Raw genomic sequence first — 17,168 nt, 5'->3', positions numbered from 1 at the left:
TAGATATTCAAAAGTTCTTGAATCAGTGGAAGAATCACTATATATCTCTACTTAAGAGCTATGTTTAAATGGGTTTAAAGTTGGATGGAAAAATTTTTAAAAAGGTGGCTAAACTATGGTGGTTAATAGATGATATTGAATAATTTATGCAAAGTGGGATTATTTTTATTTTATTTTGGGTTGCCTCTGCTTTTAAAATATTCTTGTTATAAAGGATTGGCAATAGGAGAGTAAAGGAATTAGGAAGAGAAAGAAAAAGGTCAACAACATTTTGTGATATATGCATCACATATTCAAATCGAGTTCTCATCAGGTTAAGTCATACTTGGTGACAGTGAGATAGGAAAACTTTTTCACTTAAAGCAAGGACTAGATTGCACAGAGAGAGTACTAGAAAGGTAAACTGGAGTACTTAATAAATCAGGAAACGTAATGCTTTTTCTGTAATAGGTTGTAGGCAAGGGCTTTTGATGTTCAAGTTGCTTTGAAGTCCAGAGTGTCAGATTCACAAGAGAAGAGCTTTTAAGTTGTGTGTATAGTTATATAGTCATGCTCTGACTTTTTATACCTGAAGCATATGCGAAGGAAAGAGCATAAGCTTTCTCCTTTGCAAAACTGAAGAGTAATATGGAGCATTAGGTTTGGAGATTGAAGCTGGTGATAATTGTGATGTATTTGCATTTCTTAAAATGTCATTCTAAATCTTATCTTTAAAAAATATTTGTTATGGGGCGCCTGGGTGGTTCAGTTGGTTGAGTGATTTCCTTTGGCTCAGGTCATGATCCCAGTGTCCTGGGATCAAGCCCCATGTCTGGCTCCCTGCTCAGTGAGAAGCCTGCTTCTCCCTCTTTGCCCCTCCTCCACTCATATTTTCTCTCTCTCTCTCTCAAATAAAAAATAAAACATTTTTTAAAAGTGTTGTTGTTGTCAGTAACAAATGTTTAATTGTCATGCTATGTCATTTTAATAAGTACTTGAACCTTAGAGAAATCTAGTGAAACAGGGAGAAGCTTGGTCAGTAGCCATGTGCTCTGCCGCCCTGGTGGTTATTGTGTCAATTGCAGGCATAGTAGACAAGAAGAGCCTCTAACCTATAAAGTGACTACTCATGTCTGAAATGAGTTAGAGGTTACTTGAAGCTGCAATCTTGCTCTTGATTTGGGGAGGCAGAACTTGAATCAAGTCTCCCAGAGAAATGAAGAGTGTAGGCAAGGGAATTGCCCGCTTATTGGTTCATGTCAGTTTACCAAATGTGTCTGGCTTGGGAACTAGATGCAATTTTGACTTTTTGAGTAGAGGATCAGGATGACAGTCGTCCCTTGTGTAGGAATTCAAATGTAACACTGGCAAAATAACCTCAGAAGGTCCTTCTGAAATGTAGAAAGAAAGAAAGAAATTGTTACCTGACTCCCCTGAAGATAATCAACAATATTACATTTCCTTATGTGGTGCAGCTATTTTATTTGGATTATGCTGTATGAAAGATTTATATATTTACTTAGTGTGCCTGTTGCACATCAGAGTCAACTGAGTGAGGCTTGGGTGACACCTGAGGACAACAGTGAGCGACAGGAGAAAGAAATAGGAATAGAACTGAACCCTTTTTTTGCTACATAGCTTTCTCAGTTCCATTAATTCTTTCATCTCATGAACTTGTTGACCGCTGGAGCTACCACAGATCATTCTTGGAGCTGAAACTAAATCTCATTGTTTTCAGTGATGAATTGTGCTGTTGTTTGTAGTTTGGTAGAAAGGTACCTTTGGAAAGTACCTTTTTTCCCCTAAAGATTTACTTATTTTAGAGAGAGAGAGTGAGAGAGAGCACACGTGCATGCAGAGGGTGGGGGAGAGGCAGAGGGAGAGGATCTCAAGCAGACTCCCTGCTGAGTGGGGAGCCCAACAGACATGGGACTCAATCTCATGACCCATGAGACATGAGCCAGACAAAGAGTGGGATGCTTAACTGAATGAGCCACCCAGGCATCCCTAGAAAGTACTTTTTAAAACTTACATGCTTTTTGTCCATAAGGGTTAATTGAATGCTGCAAATGAATTAAGGCAAACCAGGAGGTTTTCATACCCATAATAAAAGCAACTAGTCTTATTTTTAAAAAAAATTAGATATAAAGGCCCTGAAGATGATGATCTAATTTGTTTTTCCTTCAACTGGAGCACAGTGCACTTGTTTGGTAAAGGAAATAACTTAATTAGTTCTTTTCTTTTGGCCCTATATATTTAAGGTCCTATTCATTGGAATAAATTTTTCCCTATTGCTGATGGGGATCAGCAATCTCCGATTGAGATTAAAACCAAAGAAGTGAAATATGACTCCTCTCTGCGACCTCTTAGTATCAAGTATGATGCAAACTCAGCCAAAATCATCAGTAATAGTGGCCATTCCTTCAGCGTTGACTTTGATGACACAGAGGACAAATCAGGTTGGTCTTTTTTTTTTTTTTTTTTTTTTTTGGTGGGAGACGAGGGTCTTGGATGATTAAGATTTCTTATCTTTCATATTTAAAATACCTATGGATTGTGTGTTTCTTATCAGTACTTTACTAGAGCTTGTAATAAAAGTTTTATTAGACTGTTTCATGGGATAATGTCTTTCACACTGTGAATAAGTCATGGACCAACCAAATAAAACTTTAGTTTACTTGTTAATTTGGTAACTAGATGAAGTAGAAAAAGAGAATTTCCCTAAAATGAACATTTAATCTTTCTTCAAGCATTATCAATTCCCAAGGAATAGATGATATCCAGTTTAAAGTTTGGATGAGAGAGAAGATTAGAGAGAATCGAATTTTGTAATACTTCTTAAGGCTTTTGACAAATTATTTTTTAGTCTAATATTAGGATAATGCTGTATTTGGTCTATTAATGAAAAATATAGTTAAATTATAAAAATCCTAAATTGGAAGAAGATTTATTCATTAAGTCAGATTTAGGTTAGTAATAATATTCTGTATTTATGTGATACTATATCATTAGCAAAAATTATAAGCCCGCAAAATTTCTCATATATGTCAAATTCATAGAAGATGTATTTTCATCAGTGCATTGAAGAAAAATGCACAAAGAAAGATTAAGACGTGGTATTTTTAACTTTTGGGGGGGGAGAGGGGAACTCGCTTTTTATATACTATATTCAATTGTCTTTTCTTCAAGCCCTCAGTTTTATGAAACTGTATTAATAGATATGTTGATGGGTACATTGTAAATAGTCCAAGCTTCCTGAGAATAAAGTTTATACCACCCATAATCATAGTTTGATACTGTATATATCTCAAACATAAAAACTTGAGGCTCTCCACTCCTAGTTTTAGAGTAAGAAGTGATTAATTGTACTTCATCTAAAGCTTAAAGCTTTTTTTTTTTTTTTTTTTTTTAAGATTTATTTAGAGAGAGGGAGAGAGAACTCATGAGTGGGGGTAGGAGCAGAAGGCAAGGGAGAGAATCTCAAGGAGACTCCCTGCTGAGCGTGGAGATTGATTTTGCAACCTTGACATTATGACCTCAGTTGAAACCAAGAGTCAGATGCTTAACTGACTGAGCCACCCAGATACCCCAAAGTTTTTTATTTATAAATGTGAGCTGCCTTAGTCATAAAAAATTCCTATTTGTTTGATGATGACTAAGATTTTCTCTCTCCCTCTCTTTTTTCCTTCCTCTCCCTCCTCTCTTCCTCTTTCTTCCTGTCTCTTTCCCTCTTCCTCTTGTTTTCCCTCTACTTTGGGTTAACCCAGGGGAATCAGTTTGTTTGTGTTTCCAGATTTGACACTGTGTCTGTGATTGGTAATGTGTGCCCTCTCCCCGATGTGAAGATTTCTCTCTTATCTAGATCACAGTGAAATTACCAGGGTTAATTGGAAATCTCTCTGAAGTACTTAGTACCCTCTGAGACAGAAACTACATAAATATGGGTCATGATTCTCATTCTTTTTTCTCAAGATAAAAGAGAATGTTTCATGGTTATTCTGGGTATTAAATCAGTGAAAAAGTAGAAACCACTATAGTTAAAATAAATTGTTAGCTTTTCTTTTTCTTTGGTAAACTACAAAAACCACAAAGATACTTTCTGTAGCAAACCACTTTGATTTGAAGAAAACAGTTTCCATTTTGTAAAGAAGACGTTCTTGACCAAAATTAACTCTGAATCCCACCAATCAAGAAACCACAGACATGAAACCTTCCTCATGGTCCTCGTAGGGCTTCTTTGTCTGGGAAGTTGCATTCCGTGTGGTTAACCTCCAGTGCGTCACCCATTAGAATTTTAATAGTCCTTTATAAAGGGGGCAGGGGCGCCTGGGTGGCTCAGTTGCTTAAGTGTCTGCCTTTGGCTCAGGTCCTGATCCCAGACTGGATCAGGTCCCGCATTGGGCTCCTTGCTCAGCAGGGAGGCTGCTTCCCTCTCTCCCTCTGCCTGCCCTTCTGCCTGCTTGTGTGCTCTCTTTCTCTCTGTCAAATAAATAAATAAAATCTTTAAAAAAGTAAGAAGAGGGCAGAAGGATGTGAAATTCTGGGGAAAGAAGGTCTGTTGGCTGTGGTAGAGGAGAAATAATAAACTGGTAAGGAAAGACAAGGGCATTTTCACCGTAGCTTCTGGTCTTTCCGTACTCAGACAGGATCTCAGCTCTGGGAATCTCACCTGACTGGCCCCACAACTCTCCCTGTGGCACCCCAGACTTGTCCTATCACAGAACTTCCCACATTGCATTGTAACTGCCGGTTGGTTCTCTTCCCACTCAGCTGAAGACTCCCTGTGGGCAATAGCTTTGTCTTATTCATCTATCTAGTATGGTGCCTTGCACACAATAGGTACTCAGTAAATGTGTGTTTCAGTTAACATTTTTTTTTTTTTTTTGGTATGATGTTTCCTGGAGGACATAGAAAATTGATATGGCATTATGGTACAGGACACGTTAGTCTACATAGGTAGAAGTCCCAATAAAATTACAAACCATCAGAAATCAATTAACATTTACCATTTGACACCTAAGTATTAGTGGATTATTCATTGTTTGAATATTTAATTTTTAAAGGCTGTTGTACTAATTTTTATATTTTAATAAATGAGAGTTCCCGGCATATAGTAAGCACTTAACAACTATTAATAACTACTAATAATAACGTAGAATACATAACAGGTCTGTATCCCTACCATATATGAGATATATTGTGCTGAAATTTTTAAAATATATCAAAAGGAAGCTAATTTCTCATTAAGAAAGGCCTCCTAGGAATACCAGTGACTTGAGGAGTTCAGTGTTTATTCTTTAATTTTCATCTCTAGAAATTATTAATTTCTCAGTTTAGTCTAGTTATCAAGGTCTAGTTACATTGTCCTAGGTAACTACATGAAATCAACCAAATTCACAAGATCTGAAGTTATACATTAGAAAAGAAAAGAAAAGAAAAGAAAACAAAACAGAAAAAGATCTGGGGGAAGGATATCTTAGTTGTGTGATCCCTCCCAGAAGCCCAGATCTGCGGGAAACTGAATTGCTGATTTGTGACAATGTAGATATTACAAAGCTTTAGTGTAATGACGTTTCCCTCACTAGATTGTAAGTTCCTTGAGGGTAGGGATGACCTAACTCAGCATCCCATACTTACTTAGCATTGAACATAGCCGCAGGCCCATAAGTTAGCTCTTCAGAATCATTGAATGAATGAGCAATGAGAGAGTAAGGTGGTGTGCATATGCTCAGAGCAAAAGAAGCCAGACTGAATGAAGACTTTGCTGGTTCCATAAAGAATTCAGGCCCCAGGGACCAGAAACATTTATGGCCTTGGTCTCTCTCTCACAGTACAATCCTGACAGTTTTGGGCTGTTTGGTTCCTCTTTGCCTAGACTCCAAGCAAAATAGAGATGTGCTGTTCACATAGCTTTACTTCAGAGAACTGTCTACCACACAGCAATTTCATTAGATTCAGAGTCATAAGAATATGTTCGTTAGCAATTCCTAGGTCACTTACTCAGGGCCCACCTTATAAACCAAAGTCTATGGAGAAGTGCTTCTACAGATGAGGTCTTTTTCCTATTTTATGTTAGTGGTTTTTACTGTTGCAGACACTGTCCTAGGCACTGACAATGCAAAGAGAACAAGAGAGATTCTGCCTTAAAAGAGTTTGTATGCTGGTGGGATAGGCACTAAATACAGGCATAAACAAGTGTGTTAATTATTAAATGTTTTTTTTTCTGATTTTGTTGCAAGCCTTGCTTATCATTTAAGGCCACTGACAACAGTGTAGTTTCATGAAATAAGTAGGGTTAGCAAATTTCTAACAAAGTGAAATTCAAGGGAGTAACATATACATTTCTAGTTTCACAACATTGTTAGTCTTTGCAGCATATAACAAATGACAAGGATCCTTTTACTAAGATATTAAAAATTTCCCAAACTTTTATGGCATTTAACTCGGGTTTCTCAATCTCTGTAGACCTCTTATGTGAGTATTCTATTTGGGATAGACTTAAGAAAAATTCTGAATGAAAGAATAAGTGGACATGTATACCAAGGGTGATTTTGGAGAAATGATTATTTGTTTTCACATATAAGATGGAGACAATAATATTTATTTACTCATCTCAGTTGCAGAGGAAGATGAATGATTTGACCCTTGAAAACATGAAGTCATTCTCCTTAAAAATAATTTTTGTTGCCTGTATTCATTTCATACTATAGTTTCATTATTTTCTTATAGACTATCTCAAAGTCAGTGATAAATTAACCTTAATATTTGACTCACGTATCCCCAACCCGTGTTTCTTCAAAAGAGCTCTGTTTCAAGAGAATGTCTTCCTTCATAAGTAGACATTTGCTGATTATGGTCCTAGTTTGGATATTGTAGATGAAACACTCACATGTGGAGTAAGATATATAGAGTGTAAGGCAATCTTTGTTGCATAACTAGCAGAGCTATGCTAATCTGGCTTTAAACCCTGGATTCTGAGTAGGCTTCCCAGAGATCAACCATGATTCTTGGATGTTTCCCTAACCGTGTGTGTTTTTGGTATCACGTTCTCTCTCTTGAGCCAGCTTGTTTGCATCTTCTCCCAAAGTAAATTCCACATTGATGACTCTAATCTGCTTTTTATCTGTGAGGGAATGACTGTTTGTTTCAGCTCAGATCTTATTATGCTACAGTAAGGGGGAAAAAAAGGACAATAGAATTGTTGATTTCTTCGTCAATTATCACAGGCTGTCACTCATATATGAAATTTAAGAAACAAGGCAGATGAACATAGGGGAAGGGAAGGAAAAATAAGATGGAAACAGAGAAAGAGGCAAACCATAAAAGACTCTTAACTATAGAGAACAAGCTGGAGGGGAGGAGGGTAGAGGGAATGAGCTAAATGGATGATGGGCATTAAGGAGGGCACTTGAAGTCACGACCACTGGGTGTTATATGTAAGTGGTGAATCACTGAATTCCAATACCACACTATATGTTAACTAACTGGAATTAAAATAAAGAAAAAATAAAAAATAAAAAAAATGATTTCATTTGGAATGCCATTGCATCCTTGCTGAATGGAGTCACTTAGGCAAATGTGCCTTTTAAATTAATTTATCTGAGAATCATCTTTGACTGCTTGTTTAAAGACAGATCAAATGTTTTATTCATTCATTCATCAAATATTTATCATGCATCTGCTCTGTGATAGTTACCATGCTTAGGTGATGGGTCCAGCAGGGACCCAGTCAGAGTTTCTGCCCTCATGAACACTGTTAGTGGGAGACTCAAAGCAGTAAAACTACTCTGTTTATAACAGTGCAACTAACAAAAGAGCAAGCCCTCGAGTCTGATATAAATGCTTCTCTTTTATTTTTCAGAGGTCTTTGGAAATAGCTATCTTTATTGTAAAGAAATCTGGATCCAAATAGTCTAAAGAAACCTCCAGTCATTCAACATCCCCCCAAATTTTATTGCACATGTTCAGTATTTTTCCTTGGTAATTTTGATAATTGTAGAAGTTAAGGAGCATCAGTCCAATCTCCTAATTAAAAATAGACAGACAAACAAACACCAATAGAAACAGAAAAGCTGACGCCCACAGAGGCTTAAGTGAGTTTTGGAAGATCACATAATTCAGTAGCTGAGATGGGACTATTCCCAGGTTTGCTGATCCCAACCACACTAAGTCTTCCTCATTGATGTTCAACTTCGGCTGAGTTAAATTGAGTAAGGAAGAAAGGAGTTCAGTTGTACTGGTTAATAGAGACAGCAGTCTGGATCATTTCTCTCCCACAGTATAGCTCAACGAGGGGCGTGCTTTAGACAAATGTATTTTCCCTTTTTCCCCTTGCTGTGTGTAGGAAACTGCACGTGATACACCTTAACATCTTTTGCTTCTGTAGGCTCCCTGTGGAATGTGGGACTTGAACTCAGGACTCTGAGATCAAGAGTCACATGCTCTACTGACTGAGCCATCCAGGAGCCCCATAACATCTTTTGTTTCTTATCTAAGACGGATCATTCCTGACAATTTTGAGATATCTCTAACTCTGTATCTCTGTTTCCCTATCTGAAATCTCTGAAGAGAAGGGTCATTTAAATCAAACTATTATTAAGGCTGCAGCTCACAATCTAACACTTCTATCAGGTGTTGATGGGAGATTAGTAATGTGTATGGAGTACTGAACGCCCAATGCTTTCTTATCCCCCCATATCTTTTAAACATGCCCAATAAAAATTAATTAGGAGGAGACAGTTTAGAGCTATGTTTTCTCTTAAGAAGTTTTCTGTATATTTAAGATATGACTCTGTTGCCAAAAAAGAGTTAATTTTGTCCTCTGTTCCAGGTTTCCCTGGAAAGTTAGAATTCAAGTACAGAAGATGGGCTTCTTGGCCATTTTTTTGCAGTCATCCTAAAAACAATAGAATAGTAATATAGCTAACATGTCCAGTATGCTGGTTGTGTACCAGGCAGTGATAAGTTCTTTGTATTCAACTTTTCTTCTATTTTCAAAACAGCATTAGGAGGAGGGAGCATTAGTATCTTGAGGTGACAGACATAAAAGCTATAGCTTTGAAGTTAGAGTTGATACAAGATCACAGAGTAAGAGCAGTCTTCTCAGTGCGGGAACCTGTTCTCTAACCATTGTTCTGGGCTACTCCCCCAAGTTCAAGGTGGCCCTCTTGACATACCACATCCTTATTCAGAGAGCTGATATCCTCCAATAAACAGACTCATTCTTTACTTTTGGAACTCCTAATTTCTTCTGCTTTCTAAAACACTGGGTCTGTTGTGATTTCCCGGATGTCCCATAAAAATCTGTATCGTGGACTCTCCAACCTTTTAAAATGTTTGTTTTCATTCCTCGTATACCTAAAAATTGTATGCCTGTCTGCACACTGAATGACACATTTGTAAAAAAAATTCCTTGGAGGACATGGGCATGTTGAGTAATTCAGGGAGATGATGTGGATTATAGCAGCATGTGTAAATATTTTCTTCTTGCTAATAATTTGAAATGTATTGGAGTTTAGTTCTGCGTGGGGGTCCTCTCACTGGAAGCTACCGCTTGCGACAGTTTCACCTTCACTGGGGGTCTGCTGATGATCACGGTTCTGAACACGTGGTGGATGGAGTGAGATACGCTGCAGAGGTAAGCCATCGGACACATATTCATGATTCAGTGGTTTCCTAGGTGGTGGGGTATAAGGAACCCAGCGGACAACTCTCTTGACTGCAAATTGATCCTGAGCCAATTAGGAATCAGTGTCTGGTATTACTTTATTTCATCAATAGGAGAGTTTATCAGTATGAGAGCTATAAAGTGGTCCTTCTGAGCCTTACACCAACTCTGAGAGTTTAGGGTTATTGTGCTCCTTCTAGAAATAAGTAAACAGCTGGTTTGGAGAGATTAATAACTTACCCAATTAGGAAGACATTGAGATGGGTTTAAACTCACATCTGTCTGATACCAACTTATAAACTCTTTCTAGAATATCTGTTGTGTTTCCTGAATGTCCAGAGAGAAGGCAGATAAAGAGACATTTGATTTGGGCCCAGCTGTGTACTCACTTGGTCCAGAAAGAGGTGTATACTAATATCATATTTTGTAGAAGTGATATTAAATGGCAAAGTTCCTTATAGGGAAAAGAAACAAAGGTACAAACTCTTCTAAAATCTACAGTACCTCTATATTTACAGGTATAAAAGAGAATCTCTCTTAATTATTGAAGTCATAGCACAATAAAGCATTCATTGACTTTTTTTTAATTGGGAAGTTACTCTTTTGTAATTATATTCATTAATACTACTCTACTTTTTCTAATCCTCTGTTACATGACAAAGCATAATATATTTTGTTTTAATACTGTTAAATATTGCTAACACCCAACTTTTCCATGAGATGAAAGTGAATTATTGTATGATGCAACCAAAGCTTTTTAAGTGACAGTAATCTGGCTTATGAGTTGTCTAGATAAAACAGCATTACCAGGCAAGTAGTTTTTCTTCATTTTCTCATGGCCACTAAGCTGTGGAGTTGAGACACTCCTTTATAGTTCTGTTGCTGAGAGAAATCCAGACAAGAGAGCTTTCCAGTTTTGCTCTTCCATTAACACGTACATCTAGTCTTTGAGCCTATCAACCAAAACATCCATTTGTCTACTTAAAACGCTTGTTTGAGGCCAGTTGCTTACGGTATGAGACCTGCTCTGTTTTCAGGAAGGAATAAATTATATATCCAAAGTGTTCCATGGCACTGGATAAAAGATGCCAAGAATAGAGAAAGTGGGACTCCTGAATCTGTGTGGTATCTCAGTTTATATCAACTGCTGAATAGTTTTCATGTTGCTTTCTAAAGTTTTGTGTTCTGAATTGAACACGTTATTCTAAATCTGAAAGTTTCTGTGGGGATTGAGCTGGCTTTGGATTACTGCTTTGTAATTTTTCTAAGCAACTAAAAGAACTTAGTCACATTGCTTTATAGTTATGCTTCCTAGTGTCATAAACTTGAAAGTATACTTTCAAGAGATTTCATTTGAGCTGGCAAGTTGTTTCTTGAAAACGGCAATCCTATCCTGAAATTTTCCAGAGGCTCAGAGTCTTGACCTACAGAACAAGAGACATCTTCATAGACTTTCCTTCTTGAAACAGATAAGGCTTTGACTAGAGTTTCATATATTCTTTAATACGTGCTTAAGGCTATTTTTTATTTTATGTGTTTATTTGTTCATGAATCATTCACTCTTTAAGAAGTCATCATGACCCCACCATGTCACCCATCTTTGTCCAGCTTACTCGTGCTGGAAGGAAGGATGAGCCAGGGAATGTTTCCCTGGGAAGAGGCCTTCAACCCTAAACCTGAAGGATGAGCAGGAGTGAGCCAGTCAAAGGGCAGAGACAGCAGGGGCCCTGCCTAGACTCAAGTGTGAGGACTTGGGTGGGTAGTCACGTATTGGAAGAACAGAGTGGCCAGTGGAATTAGCACACAAAGAACGAAGTGGAGAGATGCCAGAGGTAAGGTTGGAAAGGCTGGAGAGTCTGATTTTACAAAGATCAATCATGGTAAGTCTTGTGAACTTAATTCTAAGTGCGGTGGGAAGCCATTAACTGGCTTTGAATCGTCAAGTGATCATATTTGCATTTTAAAAATATTCATGCTACAGTTTGAGCATAAATTGGGTTGAAGCAGGAGTGGATAAGGAGAGTCAGTGAGGAGGAGGCTTTGGGGGACATTCCGGATAATAGATGATAGCACAGTTAACTGGAGTGCTGGTGGCCAGTGCAGCTTTGGTGGGATTTGTTGACTGATTTGGTTTGGTCCTTGTTTCTGGTGGGAGATAGGAATGCTGATGGAGAATGAGGAAGTCTGGGTCAGACCTCAGGATTGGTGGGGTGTTAGAAGTAGACAATAAACACATAAGTAAATGGTATAGGGTAAGTTCTTTGTTAGGAACAATACTATGGGATCTGGTAGTATGATTAAATAGATAGGAAAACTCACCATGAGAAAATCTATACAGCTTCTCACCAAATCTATACAGCTTAACAGCAAATACAGATGACCTTGGGCAGAAATGAAGTTGGCACGTTTAAGAAGCGAAAGGTGTTGGCTTCTGGGATTGGAATTAATGAGAGGAGGTTATAGGCTGTGTCCTAGAGAGGCAGGCAAGGACTATGTCTTGTTGGGCTTTGTAGGGCATGGTGAGAAGTTTGGAATTTATTGTTGATGTATTGAGACAAAGACAATGTAAGGTTTTGGGCAGGGGAATGTCCTGTTCTACTTTATATTTTATAAAGTATAACTTGCTCCTGTGTGGAGAAGAGGTCAGGCAAATGTTGAAACGGGGAGACAAGTTAGAAGTTTATGGAAGTATTTCAAATGAGCAAGGGTGGTGGTTTGGTCTATGGAGGTGGTGGAGGTAAAGAGAGCTAGGTGAGTCCAGGATATGTTTGGGAAAGAAAATCAGTGGGACTTGCTAATGAGAAGGGTAGCAAGATTGAAGGAAGAAGAAAGAGGAGTCTAGAAACATTCCTAAGACTTTGGCTTGTGCAAACATGAGGATCTTTCTGCCACTTACTCAGATGAGCAAGTACAGGGAGGAGCAGGTTGCAGAGAGAAGCTGACTTTCTCTTGTGCACACATCAAGTTTGAGGTGTCCATTAGATATTCTAGGCTCACATTCAAGAAGGCCATTAGGTACAGACCTGGAGTTTAAGGAAGACATCCAGGCTGGAGATGGAGGTATTTGGGAATCACATTTGGTTTCAGGTTCAAAAGAATCCCTTTGTGCTCAGCTGTAGAAATTATTCTTAATTAGTTTTTCCTGCCACTTTTGTACCTAACTTCATGACTATCATCGAGTTGTACCCACTTAAAAAAAAAAGAAGAAGAAGAAAAGAAATGAAAGGAAGAAAACATTTAGAGTGTACCATATAAAAATTAAACTTTGAGTCTAATCTCATGACTTGTGACATTATAGAGAGAGATTAAAGTGTTCTAAATCATGGAAAAACCTTAACCTAAGAGTTGTGCGTCTATAAAAATTAGGCTAATAATCCACTCCCTATTTAAAACTTCATCTGATTACAGTTTGTACAGATTATATAATTAGCATATTAAATATGTAGTTGATAGTAAAACTATAATTTTAATATTAATGGTGATTTTGGGCAGGTTAAACATAATTTACATATCAGTAGTATGCATTAAAATGCTAAAGTTGAATAATACTATAATTTAGAAATTATTGGGGTACCTGGGTGGCTCAGTGGTTGAGAGTCAGACTCTTGATTTTGGCTCAGGTCATGATCTCAGGGTCCTCAGCATGGAGTGTCCTTGAGATTTTCTCTCCCTCTCTCTGCCCCTCCCTGTGCTCCTGGTCTCTCATAAATAAATAAATAAATAAATAAATAAATAAATAAATAAATAAAATCTTAAAAAAAAAAGATTATTTCCAATAGGGAAGAATCTTCTCATTTCCAGTTTTGTTGTGGCTATGAGTTCTTGTCATTTGCTTAAATCACTGAAGCTGTCATTGTTGGTCTGGAAATGTGAATTTGTTATTTGTTTGAGTTTTAATTCAAATACAAATGGTGGGGCACCTGGGTGGCTTAGTTGGTTAAGTGGTTGCCTTCAGGTCAAGTCATGATCCCAGGGTCCTGGGACTGAGCCCCATGTTGGGGGAGGAGGTATCTATACTCAGCAGGGAGTCTGCTTCTCCCTCTGTCAAATAAATAAATAAAATCTTAAAAAGAAACTACCAAACTCTGCAAAAACAAATACGAACGCTAATATAAGTGGTATCAGTCCCTCTGGAGCTATTGGTGCTAATTAGGCAAGGTGTGTGGAAGAGAGAAAGACTTGAAAAGAAAAAAAGATTTTTCTTGCTCTAGTTTTCCATAATATTCTAAATAGCTGTTTTATTGTTTTGTTTTGTTTTGTTTTTTAACAATTTTATATATTTGAAAGAGTGAGTGGGAGCACAAGTTGGGGGAGGGGCAGAGGGAGAAGCAGTCTCTCTGCAGAGCAGAGAGACCAACACTGGTCTCGATCCCAGGACCCCGAGATAATGACCTGAGCCGAAGGCAGATGTTTAGCTGACTGAACCCACCCAGGCACGCGTAAATAATTGCTGTTTTTAACCAAGAAAAGGATATATAGATTCATCTCTCTTTAGTTACATATTCCTTTTCTAATCAGTTGTGAACCTAAAGACATCATTTCACTTCTTTCTCTTTTCTTTGGTGTCATCTCTTACAAAGAGAGCTGATGGATTGGCACAGAGCCATTTAAAACAATTTTAATGTTCTTTTCAGCCCCTCCCTTAGAGTGGAATGTCTTTACCTCATGTGAGCCAAATGAATTTTGTTTCATCATCCAGTGTTTTCCAGGTTTCGTTCCTCCTCCAGCTATCTCACACCAACTTAGAACACAGTACCGCGGGGATCCACCTTTGTGTTTTCGATCTGTATATCCCACAGCCTTCCTTGGTTGTTTATGGGTGGTGGAGTGTTTCATAGTTTTGTAGCTCACTGGTTGTGATAATTCTTATTTATCCAGAAATTCCCCCATATTAGTTATAAAATATGAAGTTATATTTAAAGCATGGGATTAAAACCATGACTTTGAATATACTCAGTTCTCTCTTTTAAGAGACAGCTAGAAAGGTGATTTGTGTATGAAACCCTTCATATGTGTTTCCCCTCTGAGGTGCCAAAAGGATTCACTGAAAGGAGATTGTATCTGACATCAGTCCCTCACACAGGGGTTCTTGGACAGCATGGCATGCTCATGATCTTGGCCAAATTGTTTGAGCGTGGCACATTGCCCTTTGGTGTCTATTGCAGTGTGTTCTTCCCCTAAGGCAAGATTGAAGATCTCCCCAGGGTGGTTTTCTGCCTTGTTGTTATTCTAAAGTCTTTCGCAGTTGTTTATGTGTTTGGGACACTGTACTGTGTACAGTCGCAGAACTTTTAGGACCCCTTTGGATTTTGTAGGATGCCACTTGCAAGAGAGCAGAGTTGTGAAATAGGTGTATTTTCTATTTTCTAGAGTTCCAGGTCCTCCAACTCCTTCCCTTTCCCCTTCTTTCCTTTCTCCCACCTCAGTAGCACCAACTGCCTCTCATTTTCATCCTCAGATGTGCCTGGTTCCTAGTTCCTGTTCCTAGACAAAGCCTCTTTGTCCCCATTAAAACTTGCTATCAGCAAAGGATTGGAACATAATTCTAGAAGGTAACACATGTGTGAATACTGCTTACGATAGTTCTGTTAAGGAGAATTTGCCTTTTCCAGTCATAAAAAGTCTTCGGGTATGGAGATGAACATCTGACTAGGCAGTTTCAAGAACAATCGGTACTGTCCTTAGCAGCAGGATTGTTACTACAAACCGTCAGTTGACTTTTCCCCCCTCCTGTGAGCCTAAGCTTGTTTCCTGGACTCTGCTACCAGCCGAGATCTGACCTAGGGCTGCTCTGTTGCATTTCCACCCGTGGAACGTTAGGGAGGAGCCTTAAGTCACTCAGAAGCAATGGTTGGAGATTGCTTGGACGAGCGGGGCTCGGTAGGGTGCTCCAGAACGTTCTAACTAGTGCTGTAGACCTTCCTATAGTATACCACAGACTCCAAGTGGCCATGGTACTTGCCTTTGGCTTTTAGACAAAAGCAAAAAGGAGGATTCTGTGAAGAATACATTATATACATGTGTGCACAAACCCAGAACATCTATATAAATATTTCATTTTCATTTATGTTTTTAAGGATTTTAAAAAAAATAACGTTTAAATTATGTCCCTTTCAGCTCCATGTTGTTCATTGGAATTCAGACAAATACCCCAGCTTTGTTGAGGCAGCTCATGAGCCAGATGGACTAGCTGTCTTGGGAGTATTTTTACAGGTGAGAATCTACCAATTTCATTTTATATAATTCCTCAGCCATGTTAGATAAAGAGTTTCAGTCATGGAAAGTGTAATCTTACCATTTTTAATAGTAAACTCCTTCTAAGTTTAATGTTTTCCTTTGGAAATTATATTAAACATTTATGTTTTAGTTTATGATTTATCTAACAGCCCAGAACTAGCTTAGAAGTATTGTCGTATGTCTTCTGTTACTGTCCCTTGATCATTTTTATGTGAACAGAAACAGCAGCAGCCGCAGCCACAACAATAGTAGCAGGAGTAACAACTGAGATTCGAGAAGAAAATCTTTATTCTAGGCTCTTCCTGATGACACAGTATTTAGAGATACAGGACCGAGTAAAGTTCAAGTTCCTGAATCTTGAAGCACTAGTTTTACCGCAGTGGTTTGTTGTCTCAAACACACTGACCAGTTTTTAAAAACTGTTGTTGTCTTTTCCTTTGTCTCATATTCACACGCGGTGAAGCAGGTGTCCTTGTTAAAATCCCCGTGGGTGGGTTGGGCCGTTCAGCTCCCACTGTGACCGCATTCTTGCAGGGCGGGCGCTTTTGCTCTGCCACTGACTCTGTGCGATGTTGTAACCCCTTGGGGCTGGGACTGGCACTGGGGGAAGTACAGGGCAGAAGGGAGGGTGGGATAAATGGCAGCGCTGCCTTCTTCCCTTTGGCTGCCAAGTCCGCTGGTGGCAGTGGAATGCGAGTGAGGCAAGAGATTATGTTTTAATCCTGAAGGATTTAAAACCTTGGGTAGATTCAGGACATCCATAATAATGAAAAGAGGTACATGATGATGATTTCTACTCATTGATAATATATCATGTTGGTTCAGGAACTTAAATCATTTTAGGTTGAAAGTGGGAGATTTTTTCTTTTCTTTTATTTATTTGAGAGAGAGAGAGAGAGAGAGCGCACATGCAGGGGAAGGAGCAGAGGGAGAAAGAGAGGGAGAAGCAGTCTCCCCTCTGAGCAAAGAGCCCCATGTGGGACCGGATCCCAGGACCCTGGGATTATGACCTGAGCCAAAGGCAGATGCCTAACTGACTGAGCCACCCAGGTGTCGATGGAGATATTTTCTTTTAATGCTTTGATGTCTCAAAAGTCAGTTTGGATCTAGGATCTGAAAGTCACATCTGGCTGAATAGTATTATGTTAGTTTCCCAAGGGAGTTTTCTCTTAAGTTAACCTGTATCTTAAACATTCATAAAGCTGAAAAACTATGTAGCTGTTACTACTAGTTTTGGAATCAAGCTTAAAATTCAGCCAAGGAACCTGTAACATTACCTTGTTCA

General features: G+C 38.5%; 1 protein-coding gene across 2 annotated transcripts in view; it reads left to right on the top strand.

Moving 5' to 3' along the window:
* CA13 (carbonic anhydrase 13) overlaps nt 1-17,168 on the top strand; it is a 32,645-nt gene that overhangs the window by 2,073 nt on the left and 13,404 nt on the right. For both annotated transcript variants that reach the window (XM_080802273.1, XM_080802274.1), the window contains exons 2-4: nt 2,241-2,438; nt 9,498-9,616; nt 15,764-15,859. In XM_080802273.1, coding sequence (XP_080658399.1) covers nt 2,241-2,438; nt 9,498-9,616; nt 15,764-15,859 — 413 coding nt within the window. The remainder of the gene's footprint in view (nt 1-2,240; nt 2,439-9,497; nt 9,617-15,763; nt 15,860-17,168) is intronic.

The sequence above is a fragment of the Martes martes genome, assembly GCF_963455335.1.
Source record: "Martes martes genome assembly, chromosome: 4".
NCBI lineage: Eukaryota > Metazoa > Chordata > Mammalia > Carnivora > Mustelidae > Martes > Martes martes.
This window is presented reverse-complemented; position numbering and strand designations above follow the sequence as displayed.